At 41.4% G+C, this 21,352-nt stretch overlaps 1 protein-coding gene across 3 annotated transcripts in view; it reads right to left on the bottom strand.

Moving 5' to 3' along the window:
* kdm5a (lysine demethylase 5A) overlaps window positions 1-21,352 on the bottom strand; it is a 132,270-nt gene that overhangs the window by 27,759 nt on the left and 83,159 nt on the right. For all 3 annotated transcript variants that reach the window (XM_078417052.1, XM_078417053.1, XM_078417054.1), the window contains 9 exons: window positions 20,711-20,892; window positions 16,653-16,815; window positions 14,831-14,950; window positions 12,735-12,929; window positions 9,530-9,711; window positions 7,999-8,123; window positions 7,183-7,333; window positions 4,910-5,024; window positions 1,490-1,845 (listed from right to left, as the gene is read on the bottom strand). In XM_078417052.1, coding sequence (XP_078273178.1) covers window positions 1,490-1,845; window positions 4,910-5,024; window positions 7,183-7,333; window positions 7,999-8,123; window positions 9,530-9,711; window positions 12,735-12,929; window positions 14,831-14,950; window positions 16,653-16,815; window positions 20,711-20,892 — 1,589 coding nt within the window. The remainder of the gene's footprint in view (window positions 1-1,489; window positions 1,846-4,909; window positions 5,025-7,182; window positions 7,334-7,998; window positions 8,124-9,529; window positions 9,712-12,734; window positions 12,930-14,830; window positions 14,951-16,652; window positions 16,816-20,710; window positions 20,893-21,352) is intronic.

Raw genomic sequence — 21,352 nt, 5'->3', positions numbered from 1 at the left:
CTTATTCAATATTACAACCATATTTTTTATTAATTACGTGATCTCTCTACATAATTCCCCCTCTAATTCCCATTGACAATTGAAAAGCCTGTAGTACAACCCCATCAAAGTAATCACCCTCTTCCTATTTCTCAACAGCACTCAGATTGCCTCACTGGATAAACCCCCAGGAATATCCTTTCTAAGTGTTTCTGTGGTGTTCTAACATAGGATCCAGAGAGAGCTAGCTAACTGGATACAGAATTGGCTTAATGGTTGGAAACAGAGGGTGGTGATGGAAGATTGTTTTTTGGACTGGAGGCCAGTGACAAGTGGTGTGCCTCAGGGATCAGTGCTAAGCTCATTGCTTTTTGTTAGCTATACCAATGAATTAGATACAATTGTACAAGCCATGATTAGGAAATTTGTAGATTACTTTAAAATAGGTGTATTGTACATATGGTTATTAAATATGGTTATTAAAAAATACAGCAGTATCTTTATCAGCTGGGAAAGTGGGCCAAAGAATGGCAAGTGTCGGTTGAATTCAGTATTGCATTTTGGAAATCAAACCAGGGCAGGACCTTCACAATAAACAGTATGGGCCTGGGGAGTGTTGTAGAGCAGAGGGATCTAGGAGTACAAGTACATAGTTCCCTGAAAGTGGCATTACAGGCGGATAGGGTGGTGAAGAAGGTTTTTGCATGCTGACCTTTATTAGTCAGGGAACAGAGAGTAAACATTGGGACATTTTGGTACATTTGTACAAAAGTTGGCGAGGCTGCACTTGGAATATTATGTTCATTTTGATCACCCTGCTATAGGAAATATGCATTAAAACAAAAAGGGTGCAGTGAAGATTTATGATTATGTTGCCAGTACTCGAGGATCTGAGCTAAAGGGAGAGGTTGGGAAAGTTAGGACTTTATTCCTTGGAGCGCGGGAGCATGAGAGATGATCTTATAGAGGTATATATGAAATAATGGGGGGAATATATCGGGTGAATGCACAGAATCTTTTTAACAGAGAAGGGGAATCAAAAACTAGAGTGCATACGTACGTGGTCGGAAAGATTTAGAGAGATATGGGCCAGGTGTGGACAAATTTGACAAGAGCCTGTTTCGATGCCGTATGACTCTGAGCCTAATCAAAAATGCAACCTCTTCCCCTCTTACCACTTTGTATTCCAGAACTCTGAACTGCCAGTCCTGTCCCTCAGCCACATTTCTGTAAATACTAAAATATTCTGGACCCATATATCTGCCTTATCTGTCAGGCCTCTTGTATTGAAATCAATGCAGTTTAAACCAAACTTGCATCACCAACCTGCCATGCCCATGCCTCAATTGAATGCTCAAATTGAATTTGCTATCACAGACTTCTGTATTCGCCTCAACCTTCTCTTCTGCTTCATTATTGCCTTGTGCCCAACTCGAAAGCAAGGACACTAAACTCTATAGCATGTTTAAATGGAAGCATTTCAAGAAATCTATACAATTATTTTTCATACCTGGCTTGAAGACAAACCTTGGCCTTTTCTTCCCACCGTTCAGATACAGTCAAGAGCTCCTGTAAATCAGCCATTGCTTTTTCCACTGCAGGATGTGGTGCCAGGGCAATACCAGAGTCTATAAGTTTCTTCATCGTGTCCAATGTGACTCTGTCAGGGTCTGAGAGGGTGAGGTTAACTTCATCAAGCCAGCGAGCCTGCTGGAGATGCTGTTTCAGTTTGGGCAGTTCTTGCAACTCCACATCCAACTCCGACCCCAGTTCTATCAATAATTGCAATTTAGATGAATCAGGAATCTTATCAGACAAAGCCTCTTTGCCACGTTCATTGAATTCTTCGACACTGTCCAGCAGCTCCTAACATGAAATGGAAATGACAGGATTTTCTTAATATTTCATTTCTTTCATCATCCATAATGTTGTTTTCATTGCTGGATTATTGATCCAAAATGGTTAAGCAGTCAACTCTCCCACAGATTGCCGTCTGGACATGTCAAAACCAAGAGCAGCCCATCAAAAAATGAGGATTATTCATTGCCTGTCTTGGTAAGCATGTTATCCGAACAAGGCTTGTCATAGAAACTACTCCTGTCCTCCAAGTTCCACACTGTTTGGTAAGTGACAGCACCCACTTACAATTCAGTGCATCGAGGGAAGGTGTTTTACAATTTAAAAACCCCGAAACAAAAATGCTGGAAATATTTGGCAGGTGAGACAATTCCTCAGGAGAGAGGAACACTGTTGAGGTTATAGATCTTTCATTAAAACTGAATAAACTTAGAAATCAAGCTTGTTTTAATTTGCAGAGAAAAAGGACAAGATGGGAGGAACAATGGGAATGACTAATCGGGTGAAGACCACGAGAGGTGTTTCAGGGACAGTCACATTGTGCCTCTAATATTGCAACTGCTTTGGATTAATTTGATTGGATTGTGCAGGTTTATTCAATATCTAACATACTTTGGGCTATTTAAAGGCACAATGGGAATGAAATTCTACTCACCCATTAGACCACCTCAGCCAAAGCATTCTCTTCCCCCCTTTGCAACACTAACTCGTCATGATTCGGATATCAAATAATGATGAGACGGAGTACAGGAAGGAGATTGAGAACTTTGTGACCTTGTGTCGAGACAATAACCTTTCTCTCAATGTCAGCAAGACAAAGGAAATAGTGATCAACTTCAGGAATCCAAGCGATACACATCCCGAGTTTACAATAATGGCGCCGAAGTAGAGATGGTTGAAAATTTCAAATTATTAGAATATTACCAACAACTTATCCTGGACCACCCATATTGAAACAACAACCAAGGTGGTACACCAACGCCTCAATTTCCTTAGAAAGTTTAGAAAGTTCGGCAAGTCCCCAACAACTCTCACCAACTTCTACAGATGCGTCATAGAAAGAATTTTATCGGGATGCATCACAGCTTGGTTTGGGAAGAGCTCCATCTAAGACCACAAGAAATTGCAGCGAATTGTGAACGCAGCCCAGACCATCTCACAAACCAACCTCCCTTCCATTGACTCCATTTATATCTCACGCTGCCTTTGCAAGGCCAGCAGCATAATCAATGATGAGTTGCACCCTGACCACTCCCTCTTCTCCCCTCTCCCAGGAGGCAAAAGGTGAAAACGCACACCTCCAGATTCAAGGACAGTTTTTCCCAGCTATTATTAGGCAACTGTATCTTCCTACCACAACTAGAGAGCAGTCCTGAACTATTATCTACCTCATCGGACTACCTTTGATCGGAATTTACAGGCTTTATCTTGCACTAAACGCTATTCCCTTACCATGTATCTATACACTGTAAATGCCTCGATTGTAATCATGTATTGCCTTTCCGCTGACTGGATAGCACGCAATAAAAGCTTTTCACTGTACCTCGGTACACATGATAATAAACTAAACTGAACTGATGATTCCCCCCCTCAAAGACACTTTCTCATGCTGATTTTTGACACAATTCAAAGTTGAGAAGAAACAAATGTGACAACTCGAAACGACTGAACTATTATTCAATGGTGCCTTCCTTAACCAGTTCCAGCCACACTATTCCCACCCATCCATCTGATTATTCATAATAAGCGTGCGCCCTAACATTTTCAATTTGATTTTCAGATTGCAGTACATAGACTCCTCCATATCTTTACCATCTGCATCTGCAACAACCTCTTGTCTACGAAAACTTGCTTCTTCTTGTTCCTGATCATTTATCTTTTGTGTTATCAACCGCCATGTTTTAGAAATCCTTCCTTGTATCTGTCTGGTGCTCCCACTTTCATTACAGTCCTTCTTAATCCTCAAACTATATTGACTAAACTTTTGTTCATCTCAGCAAATTGCTATTCCTTTGGCTCCACAACTGTTATTCCTCATTCATCAGGCTTCGGGTATTTTCCCAAAATTGGAATTATTGTATTAAGTTGTTGCTGAGGACCTGACAAGCTCGGCTGCAAAACAGACAGATAGTCTTACAGACACAAAGAGAAGCGGAGTGCCAAGAAAGCGTTAAAATAGAAAATAGCAATGAGTGATGAGCAATTGAATATAGCAGTCAGATCATAGATTTGTCAACTTGGTAAGCTGATAATGGATTTGTGGCTATATAAAGTCAGGAAATAGAAATTATCCAAGATTAAGAGCCAAGGTGAGAAACTGCAAGCAATAGAGTCTAGCAAACTAGGCTTTAGTGAGAGGGAACAGAATAGTGAAGAGTTGATCTGTTGGAATATTCAATAGGGATTGATTTTTAACTGCAAGTCAGAAGCAGAGGCTGCTTGAATTAAGACTTTTCTTTCAAGTGCCATCACGGCTGACCCTCTCCCATGTTCTTAATGTTCAAATCATAGTAAACTCTAATATATTACGTAGTGCAAACCACAAGAACCGCACTCCTGCACAAGGTACTGCCTGGAGATTTGTGCTGCAGGAGTGTTTAGCATTTGGCCATCACGCAACTAGTACAAAAAGCTAACAATTCAAAAGACAGGTTATGGTACTTTGGAATATTGCCCCATTAATCTGAATGAGCAACATTTCTCAAATCATGTACTAAATGTTAATCAATTCAATAACCTCTTTTAAAATGGAAAGAGACAAACCGGGTTTACACACAAATTGCTTGAAAACATGTCATTAAACTTGTTGAATGTTCACAAAAATTCTTTATATTTTATGAACAGGAGATTATTTTTTAAGTATACTTTGGCCAACTTAGACATCATGAGACAAAAAAATCAATTCAACTCATTAATTTTATGATTCTAAGAAATACTTGTTTGGGGTTATCTGAAGGGAAGTTCAGTAAATTGGGGTGGGATTTGTATTTTGTTCCATGTTATTCTCAATTGATCTATTCAATTACCCCCAAAGTTAGAGGTACACACACACTTGCCTTCGTTAAATGCTTACCTTAACCAGTCGAGTTTGGCTAATGAGACAAGGCAGGCTGTATAATTGGTGCACAAATGCTTTCAATTCATGGACAGTTAGCTTTGTGCGAGTTTTTCCACTTTCTGGTTTTGATCTAAAATATATTAAAAGAAGAAAAAAGCCAATCACCGAAAATGCTGAAAAATATTTAACAGGCCACACAGCAACAGTAGAAAGAGAAGCAGAGTTACCATTTTAAGCTGTTGATAATTTTGATGAGAGGTCAAGAATCAGAAAAGTTAATTCAGGTTCACTTCCCATGAGTGTGGCCTGACTTGTATTTTCTGTTTTACTTTTATCCTGAACCAGTACCATTCAGCACAATGCTTGTGCCACAAAACACAGAGGAGTGTGAAGCTTGGAATGAAGACAGGACTTCATCTTCTCAATGAATGTGCAGAAATCACATCAACTAATGCTTTCCTCAAATGAAGAATGTCCATCGGAAGATTGGGGAGCATTGTCTGACTTCAACCACCACAACGACCATTTGAAAGTTAAGCCCTTTTGTTTGCCTATTTATTCGAACATATGCAAGGAAGTCATTGAGATACAGTTCCAGGATGACTTAAAAGCTGTAACTCGTGCAGTGATTTTGACACACTGAGCATTATTGTGACTTGCATCGTACATTTGCAAATTACACATAACGGATAAGCATTTTCCTTACCAATCCTATAAACCTTTAACCAATACTTTTTGACCAACCTGACAAGAGGTCCATGACATGATTCAGCATCTAATTAGCATTCCTTTGATCAAGCAACCAGATAATGTCCCATTCGTCAACAAGCTATTTGTACTTTAACAGGCTTGTTTTTAGTAGTCTAATTTCTTCTAGTGACCAGGCATTCCCAAAACTGTCAAACTGAAAATAGAAATGTGCAGGAACAGGCCCTTCAGCCCACCATGTCTGCAGCAAACAATGGCTCTTAAATGATGCTATAATATCCACTTTTACCACCACCTATTAGACTTCAGAGATATTGCATGGAAACAGGTCCTTCGGCCCACCGAGTCTGCACCAACCAGCGATAACCCCGTACACTAGCAATATTCTACACTTTAGGGACAATTCACAGAAGCCAATTAACCTACAAAATTGTACGTCTTTGGTGTGTGGGAGGAAACCAGAACACCCGTCGAAAACCCAGTCGGTCACAGGGCAATCGTACAAACTCCATACAGACAGCACCCGTAGACAGGATCAAACCTGGGTCTTCGGCGCTGTAAGGCGGCAATTTTACTGCTGCGCCACTGTGCCGCCCGCACGCGCCACTGTGCGCCTCTGGCAGCTATCTATCATTATCTGAGCAAAACAAATGTGGCCTACAAATCTCCTTTAAACTTTCCCTCTCTTATTTTAATCCAATACCCTCAAGGTTTTTCCATTTCCCCCCGAGAAAAATACTCTGGCTATCTACTCTATCTGTGCCTCCCATAATTTTTATATGTTACTATCAGATCACTCTTACAGATGCAAAATAGAGTGCACCCTGCAATATAGCTTGGGATGGCAACTGCTATGCCTATCACTGCAGGAAACTGCAGCGAATTATGAACACAGCACAGTTCATCACGCAAACCAGCCTCCCACTTCGACTCCATCTTTGCCTCAGCAAAGCAGTCGGTCAACAAAAGCAAGGACCATTCACAACCCGATTATTATCTAGTCTCCCCTCTCTTGTCAGGCAGAAGGTACAAAAGCTTGAAAGCATGTTCCATCAAATTCAAGAACAGCTTCTTCCACGCTGTTATCAGCCTCTTAATAACCATTCAAGATCTCTCATATCCAAGGATGAATTCTCGATCTCCCAATCTACCCCATTTGCGGCCCTTGCACTCTTTTTACCTGTACTTCCTCTTTAGCTGCAACACCATATTGTGTAACCTGTGCATGGTATGATCTGCCTGGATAGCATGCAAAGCAGCTTTTCACCGTATTTTGGTTCTCATGGCAATAATAAGCCAATACACTTTCTTTCGTAAGTCCCCACACTGATTCTTGCAAAACACCCCTGATCACAGATCTCCAGTCATAAAAACACGCATCCACCACAACCCTCCGTCTTCTAGAACCAAGCCAATTTTGCATCCAACTTGCCAATTCACGAAGAATCCCATATGACTTTATCTTTGGACCAGCCAACCATGAGGGAACTTCCCGAAGTTTGTTAAATTTTGGAATTTAACGACACCAAACTTTTGCTGCTTGACTCAATTAATAACTACATTTATTTCAAACTACTTACCTGGTGCGCTGCTTTCTGCTGACCAGTAGTTGGGCAATGGACGCGCAGGTTTCTGCCTCTTTCACAGCAGTTCGCAGCTGTCGCAGCAGGTCATTCTCAGGGAATTTCTTGTCTTCCGCCTCTTCCAACCGAGCTTTCAGTTCGCAAAGATCTGGTCAGGAGCAAGATAATACATCACCACTCCAAATCCACAGAAACTGCAAATCATTAACTTCCATATACACCCGCCGTGCCTATCATTGTGAATCTGTGGAATTTTCTGCCACGAAAGGCAGTGGAGGCCAATTCACTAGATGTTTTCAAGAGAGAGTTAGATATAGCTCTTTGGGTTAACAGAATCAATGGATATGGGGAGATAGCAGGAACGATCATGATCTTATTGAATGGCAGTGCTGGCTCGAAGGGCCGAATGGCATACTCCCGCACCTATTTTCTATGTTCCTATGTTTCTATTCCTCACTGAGCTATTTATAAGTATGAAACCACACACAATTCACCACCAAGTTCAAGGACAACTTCTTCCCAACAACCATCAGGCTCTTGAACACCGCACAATGTTAACCTCAACTATGAACTTCTATGGCCTTTCTTCAGTTGTATTCAGGACTTTGGGGTTCTTTTGCACCAGTATTGTGGTTATTGCAATTTTTTGATTATCATCTGTGTTTATTGCATTTATGAGCCTGTTAACCTGTTGAACTCACAATAGGTGATAATAAATAAATATACAGCACACCACTTGATCAGGAGACAGTGTTTGTGGTAGAGATGGGAACGGTGTGAAAAATAAATGGTAAACTGGTTAGAAATACACACCTTTCTTGTGATTAAGTTCCGCTTCCAAGGCTTCTCCCACTTTACTCACCCAGGTGTCATACGACTGGGCTCGTTCTTTCACCCCATAAAGCATAGATGGTAGCTCATCCAGTGTATAACGGTACCTAATTTCATTGAGAGAAAATAACCCTTTAGTATCTGTAACAGTGTGCACATTCTCAAACATCTTTATTCCTGAAATTCATCATGCCAAACAACAAATTACATCTGAGGTAGACACAAAATGCTGGAGTAACTCAGCGGGTCAGGCAGCATCTCTGGAGAGAAGGAATGGGTGATGTTTTGGGTCGAGACCCTTTTTCGACACCCATTCCTTCTCTCCAGAGATGCTACCTGTCCCGCTGAGTTACTCCAGCATTTTGTGTCTACCTTCGATTTAAACCAGCGTCTCCAGTTCTTTCCTAAGCAAATTACATCTTCCACCTACTGGGCCAGGTCAATAGTGAACCTTTGTTCACATTAGTTTTGGATAAACATAGAGCTAGTCTTGAGAACAAAGTGTAGATCTCGGGTTACACTAATTCAAACTGTTTCCAATTCTGAGAGACACCCATCAACCAGAACCATCACAAACAGTATTGACGATATTTGCTCCAATGTCTCCACGGTGGAGGAATTGTATTGTTTGAATAGACTGGAGAAGGTGTGGTTGTTCTCCTTCCACAAGACCAAGGCAAACAACAGACTTAATGCTTTACTTCAGCTAAGCTTTCCATTAATTTTTACAGGAAAACTAATCCTACTAATGGGTGACTTGTTGATTGGTAGAAGTGACAGTTACAGGGACTGACAAAAAGTGGTAGTGACATGAAGGAAAAAAAATGTATATGTGGAACAAGCAGTGTGGATGAGGTGCAGCACCTTCGAGAAGTTAGAGATTAACCTTCAAAAATAACTACAAAATAATTGCAAATAAATGAAGGAACAGCAAGTATAATTTATAAGATTGCTCTTCAAAACAGTGTGCCACATCTGGTAAGGTGAATGATTCTCTTCTGATACATTCCATGATGCTTTGCACAGTCAAATGCAACTTTTAGAAAAGTGTAAGGAGTGGAATTTGTCAAGGAAGGGAATTTGAGGTGTACATTTTTTATTTATTTATGCTTTGCTGTTCAATTTTTTTTAACTACATTAGTTTTATGCCTGAATGTTTCACACGATATCATCTCGCATTGGTAACCCAAAGCAAAAAAGTTTGGAAATACCTAGCAGTCAGTCAGCATAGTTGGGGAGATCCCATTGTCTGAATGGACTTTCATGCTATAACTGGTCATTCACTTGTTTCCTGTTTAACGATTTTCTTTCTGTGTTTCACCATTTATTAAACCACACAGCAGGAATTTTGTAAAGAGCCTCCAAGAATCTATTCTTGTACACTCACGTACACAATCTTTATAACTTATATTCTTTAAATCCACGGCGGCGCAGCTGTAGAGTTACTGCCTTACATATTGGAATACGTATTAGTTCAGAATGACACAAAACATGACAAAATCATCCTTTTTACCTGAGACACCGTTTTTTCACTGGACAGCTGCAAAGATCTTTAACGTGATAAAGGCACACCAGCCTACTGGGGTCACAGATGCATGTAACAGCAGACAGGAAGCATGTCGTCTTACATGTCTCGCACTGCCGCTCATCATCTGGTAACAACTCGAATACCTCCTGTTCAGAATCAATTATACCCTGCAAATGAATTTTTTTAATCATTTATTAAACTAGCAGCAGAGTTCATAAAAACAGTAAGAATAAGATCACATTCTCCATTTTGGGATTGAGATAATCAAACCTTTGGGCACAGCATTCATAAACTTACCAAAATACTAACTATGCCAGCTATGAAATTCAATTATCCACAGTTGATGGCCATTTGGCTCAATGCAGCCTTTGACAAAAATACCCAATCAGTCCCACTATCCTACTCGTGTTCCCCTAGCCCCACAGTTGTCTACCTTTACAAATTTAAATCCAATTTCCTTTCCACAAGGCAATATATTTCAGATCAACATTTAAGACATCACTGCAATGGTACTTTTGTCAGTTACCAATGCACCTTTACATAATTTGTAGTAATACTCTTATCAAACCCTGAACATTCTGTTTTGATGACAAGAATACCAGCTTTTCTTCTCTGTGCAATTTTAGTTCTGGTGCGAGTCCTGACATGCCTTGTCATATGAATTAGACAAAACACTCCAAATGAGATAAAACAAATTAATTATGAAGATTCAACAAAAAATTACATTATCACATACATTCACACTATATGTATCAAGCCAAAAATCCACTTGGGTTTCTTAAGTCTTATCAATATTTACTGGTCATAGATTCAGATGTAAAGCCCCAAGTCCCTAATGTTGCATCTTTATACTAAAACTCTCGTTGTTGTTTGTTTGTTCCTGAACTACAGCCAAAATGGTACACGATAGCGCAACAATTTTAGGCCCACCTTACTCACCGTCGTCCCTTTGGTGCTAATGGAAGAAATTTAATTGAAATCGGTGTGATAGGTTTTAAGTTATTCACATTTTAAAGTTTAAATCTATCTCCTAGGGAGGGAGGGAGAGAGGAGAAGGGGGTGGAGGGGAAGGGAGGTGGAGGGGAAGGGAGGTGGAGGGGAAGGGAGGTGGAGGGGAAGGGAGGTGGAGGGGAAGGGAGGTGGAGGGAGGTGGAGGGGAAGGGAGGGGAAGGGGGGAGGGAGGGGAAGGGGGGAGGGAGGGGAAGGGGGAGGGAGGGGAAGGGGGAGGGAGGGGAAGGGGGAGGGAGGGGAAGGGGGGAGGGAGGGGAAGGGGGGAGGGAGGGGAAGGGGGGAGGGAGGGGGGATAAGGGGGATTGAGGAGGATGGAGTGGGGGAGGGGGAGGGGAAGAGGGGGAGGGGAAGAGGGGGAGGGGAAGGGGTTGGAGGGAGGGGGGAGGGGGAAGAGGGTGCTGCACCATGCAGAAGAGGTTTGGGCCCAACGGGTCCACTTGGTCTAGTTACCTTTAAATACACCATTTGATTAATAACACCTCAAACTGTGACGCATCCTGGTCCACACAGCTCACCCCCTCCATGACACAATGGTCAATCTAAGGAGTACCTTCAGCAACTGACTGGTTCCACCAAGATGCAGGACAGAATGCCACAGGAGATCCTACTTCCATGTGGCTATCAAACTTTACAATCTTCTTTACAACCAACTTTACCCCTTCTGTCGTGGGGTAGACTGAGACTGACTCCCCTCACCACCCCTCCCCACCCCACTTCCTCAATCTTTGCACATCCCCCAAGCCTTTCCACTTGTCACTTTAATTTCATGTTTCATGTATTTTGTGTTTTTTTATGACTATTGGCAGATTAATTTCACTCCTGGTATAAATAAAGTTCTATCGTATCATATCATATTTTCCTGGATGGCCATTTACATCTTATTCCCACAGCAACCCTGACCTCACCCTGCCAGAAATATTCCCTCTATCCTTTCCAACATTTCCTACCCTTTCTGCAACTTAACATTAACCAGCTTGCTCTTTAAGTTGCATAGAAACATAGAAAATAGGTGCAGGAGGAGGCCATTTGGCCCTTCGAGCTAGCACCGCCATTCAATATGATCATGGCTTTATTCCAGGGGTCTCAATTTTGCTTACCAACAAAATACATTCTGAACATTCATACAGATGACATCTGCAGTATGCTTTTCCTGAACCTTCCAAGTCAGCCAAAAATTTCTACCAGCTTAGACAAATACCATTTGGGTTTAATAATTCTATGCATGTTCTTCTTTATCAGTTTAAATGTACATGAATTCTCCCCCTATCACCGCTACGAAAATTCTCTAAGATGTTAAACTGACCGTTCTCTCATACACAGAGTATGGTGAATATCTGGAATTTGTTGCAAGAGGTGATGGTAGAAGCATATAAAATAACAACGTTTAAAAGGCACTTCAAAAGGTGATTAGATAGGAAACGGGGTGGAGAGACATCGATCAAATGTAGGCAAATGCGATTAATGTAATTAGGCATCACAGTGGATGGCGAGGGCTCCTTATTGTGATTTGCGATTCTATGATTCTTAATTGCCAATGAGAAGCTGGTAATGAACCATATTCTTGAGCCACTTGAAGTGATTTTGCAAAGGACATGAATACATGCAAACAAGAGTTCAAAACCAAATAACTGTTTTATATGTGTTATAACTGTGTTATAAATGTGTTATAAAACTGTGTTATAAATCAAGGATTATGGCCGTAATTGGAGTCCAATGTACAATTCAGGAAGGATATAAAGATCTTTTAGAGAAATCTTAATTGTATCAAGGAAATTACCCTGTGTACGAAATACAGGAGAATTTGAAATGATTCTCCCAGAGCAGAAGAGGCTAGTAAAGATTTATTATGGCATTCAATGGTTTTTGGTAGAGGTAATTTGGAGAATTTGTTTCCATCAACAGATGAGACTGGACCAGAAACCAAAGATTTAACATAATTAGCAAAAGGTGAACTGTTGGGATTGCACTGATGGAAATGGTGATAGAAGGCGATTTGACAGTAGTTGTCAAAAGAATGGACATAAATAACAGGAAACCATTTACGATTATGTAACTGCTAGTACTGCTGGGATTTGCAGTGAAAATCATGATCAATCGGACGTCTCTTTAGAAGAGCCAGAACAAGCACAATTGCCAAATGGGCCACCTCTACAGGTTTATTCTACGAATTTGTGCATACCATCTGGAAGACTGTCTTCCTCAGTTGCCTCTCCTCCTCAATCATCGTCAGCACCTCTTTGTAGACAGCAGCTGCTAACTCAACATCCAAACCCTCTGGATCAGCTGCCATTTTGCAGATCAGTTCTTCATGTGAAAACACACAGTATCGGTGCAGACGCCGATAATGGCTGACACACTGCCGACCCATGGGGAGCTGAAATCAATTAAACCGAAGAATAAATTCCTGAAATTGACAGTCCACCATAAAATTAAAATGTTCCCAGCTTAAAAGTAGGTACCATTTACAGGCATAACAATCCAAAAGAGCAAGCACCAGTTAGATACTTGGAAAACTAATGTGATAATACATAATTCTAATATGCCATTAAGATAATTTATGAAAGAGCAGTATTTGGGGAAAATAATTTATTTGAAACAACTCCACTGCCTCTAGAAAATTTATAGCATATCCTTCAAGGTGAGACATGCACCTTTTCTATTCCTTCATTGCTGCACCTCACTTATAGCATGATGCAGGTGCAGATTCACATTTGTATGAGGCAGCGACAGGAGAGGGGATGCAGACCAAGACAAATGGCAGAGAAAGGTAGGTACTAAGCATTGATACGTTACATTGATTGTGAAATTGCTTAGCACTATTGAGTATTGTTTTTGATGTCCTTGCATATAATCATGTCTTGCAGCATTGGCAGAGTGGCATCATATTTTTTAGCATGTTCACCACTCCCAACACACCCTTTTGCATTCCTCATTGAACCTGACAACAGTAATGGTTTCACAAGTAAATGGCCAGGCTGACATCGGCGGGTGGCTTAACTGGGGATTTTCTCCAGCATCTTGCACCCTGCTGTAACTGCTAGTAGCATGCCTATCACGAGTCCAATAGGACAGCATAATCTTCTTCATCCTTCCCAGCCTTTAGCCTGCAAAGCCTCCCTATTGAGCCTCCGAAAGGTTAATCTTGCTGCAAGTGCAGCGGCCCCCATTCAAATGAATGGGAGACACCAGGCAGCTTCTGGGAAAAGTTAGATGGTTACTTTTATACATCTATATTAGTTTTAGTGTATTAAATTGTTTTCCAGTGTTTAAGGTTAAGCAATATTTTAATCTCTTGAACTTGATCCAATATCACTCGATGTCTTTATATTCAAAGGTACTGGCATCTTTGACAGTCCACGAGTCTGAGAAGGTGGAAAATCATTAGCATTAGTCAGTACGCCTGCCTGTGCTGAGATGGCCCTTGTGCTACCCTCTGCCATGGTACAGTGCTGGAATTAGAGCTTCTTGTGGAATACTGCTCAAAGGACAAAGCTGGAAGAGGGTCAAATAGGGTAATTGGAAATCTCCTCCTGTGTTTAGATGAGACTGTGGAAAATATTCACTGAGGTAAACAGTTCAACTGCAGATCCAGCTTAAACAGATGCTTTAGTCCGCAGGCTCCTTATCCCATTACACACCATCATCATAGCACACACCACCCTTTCCCAGAATAAGAAATAAGTGTACAATACATTCTGCAACTTGCCCAATAACTGCACTACCTTTAACCCATCCCAGTTCATCTCAACTTAAACAATCTGCCATCTGCAAGTCTTTCTGCTAACTGCAAGTCATGAAAGTATGGTGATGGGATTCATCCCTGGATGAGCACAGCTCCAGCAACATTCAAGATAATTGACATTACCCAGGACCAAGAAGCCTGTTGTTTCATTGGCATCCAATACACCATCGTTCATTCCCTTCGCTATGGTTACTGTGTGCTCCATCTACAAAATGCACCACCTAAGCATCTTGGACAGCATCTTCCAAATCAAGACTAAAACCACCAAGATGAACAAGGTAATAGATGCCAGAGAACAATTTGCAAGTTTACATCCATATCACCAAGCGTTTGGAAAAACATTACTATTCTTGGTGGTTATTATGTCTAAATCTTGAGATTTCCTATCCCACAGCGTTCTGACAACTTTGAAAGATTTAACTGAATACGTATATTTTCCATGAGCATGACCTGTGGCAAATACCACACAAAATAGATACACATCTGAAATGTTGTTTCATTATAAATATTTTTTGATAAGTAGCAAGACATACCCAATCTGCAGTACAGAAATTCACTGCTTCTGCAAAGTTGTATCCCTGGTTGAATCCACTGTGATAAGCTCTTGGGAAAGTAACCACAAACTCACCAGCACATTGATTTGTTCGGAACACCTGAGAATGAGTAAAAATAAAACCATGCGTATGATTGAAGATGTTCATTTTCCTCAACTAGAGAACAAAACAACAATATGAACAGGGCATTGAGAGGCCAATATACACTTGAACCAAGGGATTATGAAAGGAAATGATGTGTTGGCCTTTATGATGAGAGAATTTGGGAATATGAACAAAGCAGTCTTAAGGCAATTACACAGGGGTTTGATGAGACTGCACCTGGTGTTAAGTTTTGGTGACTTTATCTAAAAAAATATTACTTTCCATGAAGGGAAGACAGTGAAGAATCATCGGACTGGTTCAGGGAAAACAGATTTGCTTTGAGGGAAAATTAACTTTTTCAGAAGAGTGTGGGCTAATCTCACTGTAACTTGTAAACACTGCAAATTCTGACAGGCCTCAAGGCTGGTTGCAGGGATGATGTTTCCCTTAGCTGAGCAATCTAGGACCAGGTCATAGTCTCAGAATAAGAGGTAGGCCCTTTATACTCACAAAGAAAAGGTCTGAATCTTTACAATTTTTGATCACAAAGGTCTATGGCGGTTCAGATTTCTGGATATTAAGGGATTTTGGAACAGAGCATGCTCAAAAGGCCAAATGTCTTTCTCCTGCTCCTTCTTGTGTTCTTATATAACTGAGACCATCAACTCTATATGACATGGCTGGAAAAATGGATTTACTCTTTGACCATTAAGAGAGGATTTAAAAAAAGTCTTATAATTGCAATCCACTGGCTCTTTCTAAGAAGTCTGCACTTACATATGGATAGTCAAGATATGAACAGGTATGGTTACAATGTTTGCAAGTTTCAGACATGACTCACAGAAGTGAAGTGTCCAACAAACCCCGAATTCTCACAGGATAAACGAAACTAAGGGATGATTATTTGAATTAAACCACATCATTCATGTAAAGGCAAATTTTCTTATTCAACTATGCTTTGAGAATTTCACTACCATAAGCTGTTAAGTTTAAAAGAATAAAATTGGTGAATGCAAAATCAAATTATTTAATTTCTATTAAGAATAGCTTATCCAGGCTACAGGGAAGAACACGTAACCCACAACATTTATCATTTCTTGCAATTGGGAGATCATGCTGCAGTTATACAAGACGTTGGTGAGGCTGCATTTAGAGTATTGTGTTTAGTTCTGGGTGCCATGTTATAGGAAAGATGTTGTCAAGCTGGAAAGGGTACAGAGAAGATTTACGAGGATGTTGCCAGGACATGAGGTATAGGGAGAGGTTGTGTAGGCTAGGACTCTATTCCTTGGAGCATAGGAGGATGAGGAGTGATCTTATCGAGTGGTATAAAATCATGAGAGGGTAGACGCACAATCTCTTGTCACAATAGGGGAATCGAGGACCAGAGAGCATGGGTTTAAGGTGAAGGGGAAAAGATTTAATAGGAATCTGAAGGGTAACTTTTTCACACAATGGTTGGTGGGTGTGTGGAACGAGCTTCCAGAGGAGGTAGTTGAGGCAGGGACTATCCCAACATTAAATAAACAGTTGGACGGGTACATGGATAGGACAGATTTGGAGGGATATGAGCCAAACGCAGGAAGGTGGGACTAGTATAGGTGGGACATGTTGGCCGGTGTGGGCAAATTGGGCCGAAGGGCCTATTTCCACGTTGTATGACTCAGGCCTCAGTTTTGGCAGCTGAGTGCATAGGAGAGAGAAATGGAGAACATACCGGAACCCCGTGCTCCATAAGAATATTAGGATTCATGATGGTCACCAGTTGATGCAGCAGGTCTGGTTGAGAATGGAAGAGCTCTGGAGCCAGCTTCCGCATTACAAGTTCAAGCTGTTCAGCAGCATATCCTGGCACCCCATACCACGTCTTCGGTTCGCCCCTGTGAATGCAGTCACAAAATGCACGTTCATCCTTCCAGTTTCACAGCATGAAAAATAAAACTTAATTACAAATGCAACTTGCACAGTTTTAGCAATAACCTCAACTCTGCAGCTCAGGCAGCAAATCTGGAGAACGTGGATGGCTGAAGTTTTGAGTTGAGAAGGGACTCGACCCAAAATGTCACCTACTCATCTTCTCCAGAGATGCTGCCTGACCTCGAGTTACTCCAGCACCTTGTGTTCTTTTACCAATTAACCAGCATCTGTAGTTCTTTGTTTCTAAAACTCAATACACATCTACAAAAACACAATGCCTTTGGAAAAATTATGATTTATTGCTTTTAATTAGGTAGTTCAATGGAAAAGTTAAGTTATTATATCAAACATTAGATTACGTATTTCTTCACATAATTTTAAAAACTACCATTTACCCCTCACAAACAAATCAGTAAGAAGAATTCAGATTGGCAATAAAAACCAAAATCGTACAATTTTAAAGGGAATGGAAAAACAGAAACACCTAGAGATTTCTGCAAACTGATCTCTGACAGCAGAAGGACAAATTGTTAAAAAGAGCACAACATCTTTTGCTTTTTAACAAGCAAAATACAAAAATCTAAAGACCATTCAGATGTCACACGTGTCTCAATTGTATACAATTACATGGAGTACACTTTAGGAAGGTTGCCAGGATCTAGAATTGGTAGAGATTTACCTAAATGATCATATGAACAAGGTGTGTTTCAAAATGAGTTATAGGAGAAGATGGGTCTTTTAATCACACAGCAAAGATGCTCAAAGCCAGACTCAGTAGATATGTTCAAAATCATGAACATTTTTGACAACCATGTTGACAGAACCATCTTCTGTTTCCATTGTAAGGAGATAATGATGATCGGAAATGATTTAAGAATAGGGGCAAAAGAACAGAGGGAGCATTATAGGAATATATTTTGTGCCATAAGCAAAGATCTGGAATGCACTCCTTAAAAGAGCATCTTTGAAAAAGGAATTGGATAGAATATGAAAGGGAGATATTCACTGCAACAAAGACGAAAAGCGTGGAAGTAATGGGATCACTCTTTCAAACCGCTAACAAAGGGCCGTTTCCTATGCTGTATAATTCTTCCAGTCATTTTATGTTGATATTACCATATAGCACACAAGAAAATAGAAAAAAATGAATTTCTTTGATGGATGTCAAAAATATATTGAGTTAATGTTAATTCTGAGGTATATTAATTATCACGTGTGGCTGCGCCTAACGGCTGCGGCTCTCTGGCAGTCTGTCTGTATTTTTTCCTTTTTTTGTTGTTTGTGTGTCGGTGTTGGGATGGTTTCTGTTTCTGTTTTTGGCTGTGTATGTGTGGGGGGGGGGGGGGGGTGGGGTGGGGGAAACCTTTCTTTTATTAGGTCTCTTCCCCGGGACGCAGCTCGGCCGCGGGGCCTTCTATCACCCGGCGCGGCGCGGCCGCTGGACTTAGCATCGCCGGCGCGGCTCGGCCGCGGGACCTAACAGTGCCCGGCGCGGCTCAGCCGCGGGGCCTTCCATCGCCCGGTACGGCCGCGGGACGTCTCAGCGCTCGGTGCGGCTCGGCCGCGGGGCCTTCCATCGCCCGGCTCGGCCGCTGAACGGTTCGGCGCCCGGCGCGGCCTTCCATCGCCCGGCGCGGCTCGGCCGCTGGACTTGACATCGCCGGCGCGGCTCGACCGCGGGACTTGGCAGCGCCCGGGCGGGGCCTTCCATCGCCCGGCGCAGCTCGGCCACTGGACTTGGCATCGCCGGCGCGGCTCAGCCGCGGGACGTTTCAGTGCCCGGTGCGGCTCGGCCGCAGGGCCTTCCGTCCCCTTGCGGGGGCTGTGCGTGTCGGTCGCCTCGTTGGGGGTCGAGCTGCCTGTCCGTGGGCGTGGGGGGAAGAGAGTAGAGGTTTTGTTGCCTTCCATCACAGTGAGGGGGTGTTTGGACTCACTGTGATGGATGTTTGTCTTGGGGTCGTGTGTCCTGTGTGCTTTTTTCTTTTTTTTGTTGTGTTTTGTAACTGCTGTAATTTCGTTCGGTATTTGTACCGAATGATAATAAAGTTCTGTAATAATTGCTCCTTTTACAAGTTTAGTGAATCGCTGTTGTTCCAGCTCCCACACATTATGGCACTCTGTGACTCCATAAGTTAATAACTATTACTTATTCATGACATTAATTCACCTTCAACACATGAACTCAATTGCTCCGTGGACCAACAACTGCACAATGTTGCAGTAACGGGTCATGATCTGCTCTTGCGTATAATGCTGACTAATCCATGCAGTGCCTGGGTGGAAATGCACCTCTTTTTGAGTAGAAAAGATGTTTACAACAGATGATGCAGGCTTATTTTTTGAGTAGAAAAGATTATATCTACAACAGATGATGCAGGCTTATTTTTCTTCAAAAGACATTGTACCATGCAATTATTGGATAAATACCTTAATCAAAATGGTTCAAGCACGGGGATGTTGGAATTCTCTACACTTGATTAGATGCGTACAGCCGCAACAATGTGAGCTGTATGATATTGTATACAGTGCTGCCATTCTGTAAAGTATCCAAGTGGTTCCCCAAGCACGAAAAAACATGCATTTCAGCAACTCATCAAGCTTAATTTAACCCTGCATCTGAAAGGATATCAGCAAAAAAACAGAGAAAAAGGACCCGTTTTTTCCTACTCTTTGCTTCCTGTCTGCCAACCAGTTCTCTATCCATGTCATTACCCTACCCCCAATACCAAGTGCTCTAATTTTGCACACTAATCTCTTGTGTGGAACCTTGTCAAAGGCTTTTTGAAAGTCCAGATACACCACATCCACTGGCTCTCCCTTATCCATTCTACTTGTTACATTCTCAGCAGTCATCTGTCCTTGTCACATTACCACTGTTGTCAGGCAACTGCACCATCTTATCACTGTCTTGCGAGCGGTCCTATCCCACCATCTACCTCATTGGAGACACTCGGATTATCTTTAATCGAACTTTACTGGACTTTATCTTGCACTAAACGTTATTCCCTTTATCCTGTATCTGTACACTGTGGGCGGCTTGTTTGTAATCATATGTATTCTTTCCGCTGACAGGAAAGCACACAACAAAAAGCTTTTCACTGTACCTCGGTACACGTGACAATAATAAATTAAACTAAATTAAACGAAACTAAAGTATTCTGGACTCAAGATTGGAGAATCCGTTGTTGAGATGTGGATTATTGCTGGATGGACACTTTGGAAGAAATCAATTAAACAAATTCCAAATGAAGTAGTGCATACAGGTCATAGAGCACTTTACACTTGGATTTCAGCTTATCGTATCTTTTTAACTACATTTTTAGCTTTGGGGTCTATTGATGTTCTATAGGTATGTAAAAAGGAAAAGATTAGTGAAGACGAATGTAGGTCCCTTACAGTCAGAGACAGGTGAACTTATAATGGGAAACAAGGAAATGGCAGAACAGTTAAACGAGTACTTTGGTTCTGTCTTCACTAAGGAAGACAGGAGGGACTGAAGGGGATTCACATTAGTCAGAAAATGGTGTTGGGTAAACTGTTGGGACTGAAGACAGATAAATCTCTGGATAGACTTGATGGGCTGAATGGCCTAATTCTACTCCTATCACTTTTGATCTTATGACATCTTGATGTGACAAACTCCAAAGCTATTATTAATAACAAAACTTGCACAACATTAATTTAGGCTTAATGAACACACTCGAATGGGTATCACAATCTAACAAGAAATATATTTTGTAAAAGATATTCCTCATCCACATACTATCTTTATTCTTTAATGACTACACTTAAATTGAATACATTTAGGGCTAATTGGACGAAAGCAATATTATGCAATAGGTCAATATATTTACGAACCAGTGCAGAAAGTTAATGGAGTAGCTCCAGTGGTCTTCAATATGCCAGCAGAAGGAAGAGAAGCACATTCCCACGTAAAGCCAAGGAACCTTCATTCCAGAGATGTCGGCGTTGATGTGAGTCAATACAGACTGCTCCAAGACCGGCATGTTGTTCAAATTCCACCCCGAATTAGCATATTCCTTAGATAGCCAGCATGGGAAATCCAAAAAGGAGAGGAGGCAGATAGTGTGGAGAGGCCAGAGGGAAGGAATGGGAAGAAGGTGGAAGGTGAGAGAGAAGTGGAGAAGGTTACAATGGCGGGCAGAAAAAGAGTGAACACATGTGGGGGGAAAAAACATTTGTTAATTCTTTTCCAAGTGACATATGGATATGTTTACATTCCGGGTGCACAGATTTATTTAACCAGTATCAATCTACAGTACAAATATTTCAAGAAAAATGACAAAGAGCAGAAACCCAGGAACATGCAAACATAAATTATTTATCCAAGTTGTTCTCTATTATCAACGTAAGTCTCTTTTCATAATTTCAAGATGTAATGAATGTTGCAGTAGACTTAGAAGTCCTAGGGTCAACTTCAACCAGATAAATAAACCATGAACCTAAATACATTTTGTCGTCTGTGCAGCACCTGGGAAC

The sequence above is a fragment of the Rhinoraja longicauda genome, chromosome 20, assembly GCF_053455715.1.
Source record: "Rhinoraja longicauda isolate Sanriku21f chromosome 20, sRhiLon1.1, whole genome shotgun sequence".
NCBI lineage: Eukaryota > Metazoa > Chordata > Chondrichthyes > Rajiformes > Arhynchobatidae > Rhinoraja > Rhinoraja longicauda.
Note: the sequence above shows the minus strand (reverse complement) of the source record. Positions and strands in the feature narration are given on the sequence as shown.